We start from the raw sequence: 7,310 nt of genomic DNA, 5'->3' as shown, positions 1-7,310 counted from the left end.
AAAAATGATCTTGCCCATCCGAAACAGAAATTCTGGCGCCGTGGCTGCCCTGTCAGGCTCCCCCTTCCAAAAAATGCCCTAGGGCCAACGACAACCCGTTTGCCTAGGGCCCCCAAAATCCTAGAAACGGGCCTGGCCGTTATTATTGGTGATGCCGAAACAACAAAGCCAGATTGGTGACTAGAGCCTGCCTAATACATTTAGACAGCCTACTCATTTGATTCCTGCATGGGAATATTCACTACATTAACCTAGATGCCCAGCAGGGGTATAGTCATTGTCTGTGCATCATAATTTTGAAAAAATAAAATGTATTAATATTGGCTGTCTGAAGCACCAATACAACTGAATTTACAATTTATATGGTTCCTATACAACATGCAAATGTTCTGTTACTGTTCCCAGTCCCAGTCCCAACATGCAGATGCTACATGGTGTGCGTTTAATACAGGTCTTGTTGTCCAGTCTCAACATACAGATTTTACACAGCGCACCTTTAATATGGGTCTTGTTCCCAATCTCAACAAGTGGATGTTCTGTTTCAGTTCTGAAGAGTAAGGTATTGTGCACTGGTATTCACTGGTAGTCATTGTGGATTTTCTGATGCCTGTTGAGGCTACTTTTATGGGTAAAGCCTGTTCCATGTGACACATTGGTGAGGTCTTTCTCCAGTATGGATTATCTGATGGGTGTTGAGATTACATTTCTTTCACTGATTCTTGAGAAAGTGGCTAAAACAGGTTGTAATCTTGAAAGAAAAAAATGAAGTGAATTACAAAATAATATGGTATATCCTCGTAGACAAAGGTCTTGGCTTTTCAGAAATGCACAAGGCCAATCTCCCCGTTTTGGTTTTTTTTTTCAGAAATCAGGTTTTCCTCCGATCATACCTTGTTTTTTGTCAACACCATCAGACACAATTAAAACCAATAAAAGGTGTATTGATTTGGTTGCATATGTATCTGGAGTTCTTAAGCGATTGTGTGTGTTTTTTGGTTCACACATACGCCTTTAAATGTTGAAAATTCACTTTCATTCTATTTTAATACTGCTTCATGTGTTCTAATTTAAAGATATGTGCTGTCAGACAATGCTTACTTAATGCCTAAATAGATCAAACATTTTTTTTATTAATTTCACAAATATTCGTGTAAGCTTAAAGTTGCTATTACTTTGATAATTCAACAACTCCAAAGGAAAATTTTGTAAGCACATTTATTCAAAATGTCCAAAACTCCTTCTTACGGTGGTGATTTAAGAACTGACGGTGGTGGCAGTAATCTGAAGGTGGTTAAAGTGACCTAATTATTACCTACATTTAGCAAAATAAATACCCCTCTCAAGTCAATGACATCTAGTATAAACACTTTATTTTTGTGTGTGCACAGTATGTTTGTGCATGTGTTTTTTCTTCATTTATTAGATACTCTAGGAAGTAGACCTAGATTATTGAAAATGTGGCATAAACAGGTTTTAAGTTGTTCAAATCCAAAATATAGAGGTATATTATCATAGATGAAGGTCTTGGCTGTGCAGTGAATGTATTGGCCAAGCTCCCCATGTTTTACATTTTTCATAAAATGGGCTCGCTCTTGGTTTTGTCACCAGCATCAGACAGAATTAGAAATTAAAAAATATGTTTACTGTATTTAAGTGAATTACTTTTGCAATTCAACATAATTGTAGATACTTATTGGAAACATATTCTTAAAACTTGTTAAAAACATGTAAAACACATGCTTTTTTGTGAACTACATAAGATGTCACCACCGTCAGGTTTTGTGACAAAAAACCCTCCAAATGCACCTCAATGGAGGCTGGAGTGTAAGTTTGGGTCACAATTATTACTAACATGTCTGGTAATGTTTCATTAACCAGCACAATTTAGTAAAATATGGAACAAGATGATGAGCGGAACAAAATCTGACGGTGGTGACATCTGACGGTGTGAGACAAAAAAACACTTTTACATATTATGCATTTTTTGCTCACATTAGCCACTTCCTTTTCGCTCTGTTTCTTAGGGGCTTCATGCCGCTTCTGAAAAAGTATATATAATTAACATTAATGTAACATAATAGTATTAAAACCCCCGACGGTGTTGACAGTTTATGGTTGGGACAGTACCAGTGTCAAAACAAATTAAGAAATTGGGGAGAAATTAGTAAACGTACAGGATCTTCAGTGATGGTGAAGTATTCAGTAGAGCTAAAGGTTTGAAAAGGGGTCCTAAGTAATGACAATGACCTTGTGCATACCTGATTTTATTGTCTTTTTAAAAAAAATCTGACGGTGGTGACTAATATGCTGGACAGACTTTGAGCAATCAGAAAATAGTAGTAAATATTGCTTTACACACACTATGTGCATATCTGCAGAACCACTTCAATATGGACTTTCACATCATGGTGATATTATTCAATAATATCAGTGATTTTTACATTTTAAGTCAATTGAAATGATGATGTCTTTCCTTGGGACAGCTGTTTTTACAGGGTGTGGGCAGGTTTATAGCCATGAAAAGTAATAAAATTACACTTAAATATTTCAAACGACTGTACATTTGTGTAACAGACCCCTGGGTCTTTACCTGGATTCATTTTGTTCATGAAAATATAATTTATTTTCATCAGAATTGGCAGTTTATTGCAGAGACATGTTTTAGCCGCTTTCTCAAGAATCAGTGCTTTGCAAAGTCTTTCCCGCATGTGGTACACTGGTAAGGCCTTTCTCCAGTGTGAGTTTTCTGGTGATCAGCTAAAGTGCCACCTTGTGAAAAGGCTGCTCCGCATGTTGAACATTGATATGGTTTATCTCCAGTATGGACAGAAATGGTATAAGAAGGAGATACCCTGAACTCCACCCACACAATGTAAATGGATGTGTTCAAGTTTGGTCTCCTAAGGGGGTGTTGTCCCCCCTTCTTCTTCCCTTACTGTTGCGTTTGGTGGCAGCTGACAAGGGTTGCGCACTACCGCCATCCAAAGGGCTGAGGTGGGATTCGTAGTCTGTGAAGAGGCATGGCGGAGACGGATGGAATGGGACGCGTCGCTCATGGTAACTGTCGGAAGTTAAGCACTGTCTGCCCTATAGTAATCCCAGTTGACATTCACGTTGTTTTCATTGCACATTTATTGTAATATCCTGTCACATATATATATATATATATATAGGCCGAGTATTTATTATTTGTGCATGGAAGTCCTTGTGCACCACCCGTCCAGGTGCAAGGCAGAAAAACTTGATCAATATGAAAAGTTGATTAAACATTGCACACTGGATACTTCTTTTGTAATTTTTTTTCCATGAGTGAGCAACGCGTTTAGCACAGTGCGTCTTCAGACTAGCTCTTAACCCAGTGCGTCTTCGCGTCTTTTTTTGGCACTAGGCAGTGATTAAATATTCGCGAGAAGTCTGTAACATCCACTTTCCATGGGACACCATATGTGTATGAAATAGCCTACTAAAGAGATGTCAAGGCTATAACCTAGGCCTACAATTTGAAACGGTGATGACATTTAAAGCCAGGACTGCAAGTGTGAGCGAAATCAGCACAACAGTAGGCCTTTAAAGGAATAATGAACAGAAACGGAAATAGCGACGTGACTTGAAAAGTGGGCGGAATTGGGAACCTTTTGCCTGTGAATTGTGTCACACACACCTGTGTTCCGTCTTTGGATGATGTGCAATGAATAAGACACACAACACAAACCTATTTCACCCCTTTGTTTTATTTCCATAAGAGCATTTCAAGGTGGAAGTGTCGAGGAGGACACACGTCAATTTGCATTTTGACATCCGAAATCTGAACTGTCATCCAAGGATTCAATCCCACAAATGCACTCTAGAGGCGTAATTCACTCTCAAACTCGGATGGTCTCCTAAAGGGGCGTTCACCTGACGTCAACGGGATACCGGAAAACAACGGGCCTGACTTATCTCCTTCTCATACCATTCTCTGGTATGGATTCTCTGATGCCTGATGACGGCACTTTTTGTTGCAAATTCTTTTCCACATGTGGCACACTGGTAAGGTCTTTCTCCGGTATGGATTCTCTGATGGGCGATGAGGGTACTTCTCTGTGTGAAGCCTTTTCCACACATAGAACACTGGTAAGGCCTTTCCCCAGTATGGGTTCTCTGATGGGTGATGAGGGTATCTTTCTGTGTGAAGCTTTTTCCACACAAAGCACACTGGTAAGGTCTTTCTCCAGTATGGGTTCTCTGGTGCCTGTCGAGATAACCCTTTACTGCAAATCCTTTCCCACACGTTGAACATACCCATGGATTTCCCGCTGCATGGGTTCGCTGGTGCTTTGCTAAATAGTGTTTTGTTTCAAAGCTCTTTTCACATGTGGTAAAGTGGTGTTGGTCTGTGCTAGTATGATATGCCTGGTCTTCACCTGTGCACAACAGGAAGAAATACAAACAAATGAGTTTTAACTTCACAACAGATGAGCTAAAGACGACATCACTTTCAGATATGGTAAATAGTCTTTACATAGAGGTAGTCTAATGGACATTCATTCAAATTGTATGGCATGAGGTTTTCAAACTACTAATATAAACGCTTCTTTTGCCTTAAGACATGTGAAAGTTATCTGTTTAAGTGTTTAAGTTAAACAGACATTAACCTAATGCATATGTTTAACTACTAATATAGTTTCAATTACCTGCAGCATAGACACTGACATGTTCAACTTCATATTTAAAAAGTAAAAGAATGAGTCACACACACAAGGCTTGTGTCAAAAAAGACTGAGCGCATACATTGGAGCAACAGATGTTTTGGGCCTGGATCATTTCCAAGGTCTTCAAGATTTTTAATATAAGACAATATAAGAGTTTTGCGCACCTTTTTTCAATGCCTCCACTTTTTAGTGAGGATGGACACACCAAGCGGTACACAATTCAAAGCAGAGACATATAAACAGACCTTTTCATTTCCCCATTGCACATCTTAATATTAGAATACTGTTAAAAATGTTTTATGATTATTTAACTTACCTCCTGGGCCCACGTCTCCATTGTATTCCATTACTGAAGACTCTGTTTCCTGTTTCATGTCCAGGTCTTCTTCCTTCATGTACGGGGTGCCAGTTACATTCTCTTCTTCCTTTGTTCTGTACAAATACTCTGGGAGGAAATCATCAATGTCTTCTTCTTTAATCACCTTCAAAGGTGCTGCCTGTTGTGATGGAGTTGATGGCAGAATTGTAGGAGTGCTCTCAACACCATTTAACCTCTCCCCATCTTCAAGTTCATGTGATAAACATGATTCTTCTTTGAAAGCCGGTGTCCAAGTCCCACTATGTTTTGTGTCTGTAGACAAAGGCTCTGGTAGAAAGTCATAAATGCCCTCTTCCTTAATTTCATTCATGTTCATCTCGAGTTGTGATGCTTGTCTCTGAAGATTCTCATTCATCCAGGATCAGAGTTGTAGCCAGGAGAACTACTGTTTGCAGCTTCAGGACGATTCTTCTTTTCAGCCAAGTCTCCTGCAGTTCTGACCTGATGGTAACGATTCTTCTTTTCAGCCAAGTCTTCAGCAGTTCTGACCTGATGGTAACGATTCTTCTTTTCAGCCAAGTCTTCAGCAGTTCTGACCTGATGGTAACAGGGCAAGGAGCTTTATCCCTGGGCCACTAGTAGAGGTGGAGCTGTAAACCACTCCCATTGTTAGGTGAAAAAATGGTCACCCATCAAGGTGTAAATGGGTGTATAATGGGCTATAGACAACTCCCCTCGTTAGGTGACTAAAGGGTCAGCGATCAAGGTGTTAATGGGAGTACTGTAGACCACTCCCATTAAGAGAGTTGAGAGACTTTCTGTTTATACTAAAGAAGTAAACAGCCTTTTAAAGGCCAACATCCGATAAAACACAGTTTTACTCACTCCTTTTGAAGATCGGACGGTCACCCCAAGTTAAACTCACTTGCAAGGCTCTCATAGCGGTGCGTCACCTCGCCTGGCTGTGTTTCCCGGTGTTTCCCAATTGACATATAATGCAGAGAAACGAGCGAATCACTAAAGCCTTTCTGTGTTTCGTCACGTTGAAAGAAGGCGTTGCCCACAAAGGTTTATGTCGACCTATTTTTCTAAAATCATGTCGAGTAATTTTTTTCTGCTTGTTTTCAATACAAGCAACGTCTGGTGGCCCGAAATCTAGCTTAGCTCAGCTATCAGCTGGTTGCTACTCTCAGGTACACACACAGCACAAAGCCTCATCCATACAGCAAGCCCACTCTGGTTGCTCCGTGCCTGCAGCTCGCCTAGGGGTCGCTGTCGAAAGAGCACAGCCCTGAATGGAGCATGCACGCCTCTGTTGGCGCCCCTATAGTGCAGTACCACCCGGGGAAGTGGCGACTCTGTTTCCCATTACATTCTCTCCAAGAACAGGAGGACTGAGCCAATCAGAGACGCATTTCTATGAGAGCAGGAAGAGTGAGCCAATCAGAGACGCATTTCCACGAGAAACACGGAACACCCTCTCGTTTCTCCACAAGCCACCTTGCTGGCTTGCAAAAACGGCTTGAAACAAAGCAACCAGAACGTTTTTTAAAACAGGACCAACGCGTAACACATTCAATAACAATGGGGAACACAGCAATATTAATCAAATGACGTTGAGAGGCCATCTTTAAGTAAAGAAAAAAAGATCTTAAAGGTTTAGGTAGAACATATTTGTCTTTTATGATTCCAAATTCTTCTCCAGAATTGAGTGATTCCACATTTTTTTGTCTCCATGATGTTCCGCCCAGCCCTTCCAGCTTGGCTGGGCTGCATGATCTGTCCACTGTCTCCAGTCCTGCAGGTGGAGCTGTGGGCTGACGAGAACAGGAAACATCTTTAGCGGATTGGTTGGGCTCATAGAGGTATAAAATAACACTAGAGAGGACACAGCAATTTGCGACAGCACTGGGAAATGGCAGCTGGAGCTTTCCAACTTCCGTAGGTAGTGTAGGTACCTTCAGGCAATGCAAGTCAATGGAGAACACGCCCACCCCTGTCAAGAAATTGACTAAAACTGTGTAAATATGAAGTAACACTTTAATCAAAGACCAGATTTGAAATGTCAGGCTAAATATCTACTTAAATCATATGAGTCGATAAAATACATTTAAAAATCAAATAATATCTTTTATGAACATAGTTAGCAACACACTTCAACTATTGTCCTTGTATGACATTTTCACATGATTAAGCCATTTTTGACAGAGGTGAGCCTTGTTCACCGTTAATTTCCATTTCTCTGATCTACCTACAGATAATGGCCGCTACAGATTGCCGTAAAAAGGGGGGCGGGGTCC

At 40.5% G+C, this 7,310-nt stretch overlaps 1 protein-coding gene across 1 annotated transcript; it reads right to left on the bottom strand.

The window, feature by feature from the left end:
* Nucleotides 1-3,724: 3,724 nt before the first annotated feature.
* Nucleotides 3,725-5,536, bottom strand: LOC134451892 (zinc finger protein 32-like). The gene is made up of 2 exons (XM_063202289.1): nt 5,008-5,536; nt 3,725-4,403 (listed from the first exon to the last, which is right to left on the bottom strand). The coding sequence occupies exons 1-2, from the start codon at nt 5,423-5,425 to the stop codon at nt 3,904-3,906; spliced, it is 918 nt and encodes a 305-aa protein (XP_063058359.1). The 5' UTR covers nt 5,426-5,536; the 3' UTR covers nt 3,725-3,903.
* Between the last annotated feature and the right edge of the window lie 1,774 nt (nt 5,537-7,310).

The sequence above is a fragment of the Engraulis encrasicolus genome, chromosome 7 (genome assembly GCF_034702125.1).
Source record: "Engraulis encrasicolus isolate BLACKSEA-1 chromosome 7, IST_EnEncr_1.0, whole genome shotgun sequence".
NCBI classification, from domain to species: Eukaryota; Metazoa; Chordata; class Actinopteri; order Clupeiformes; family Engraulidae; genus Engraulis; species Engraulis encrasicolus.
The sequence above is the reverse complement of the archived record's forward strand: the minus strand, read 5'-3'. Positions and strand labels throughout refer to the sequence as shown.

Excerpts from the sequence above, each read along its gene's own strand:
- LOC134451892 (XM_063202289.1), bottom strand. The coding sequence starts at position 5,425 with ATGAATGAGAATCTTCAGAGACAAGCATCACAACTCGAGATGAACATG. Across the intron at positions 4,404-5,007 it reads TGGAGACGTGGGCCCAGGAG|GTGAAGACCAGGCATATCAT; the intron begins GTAAGTTAAATA and ends TGTTGTGCACAG.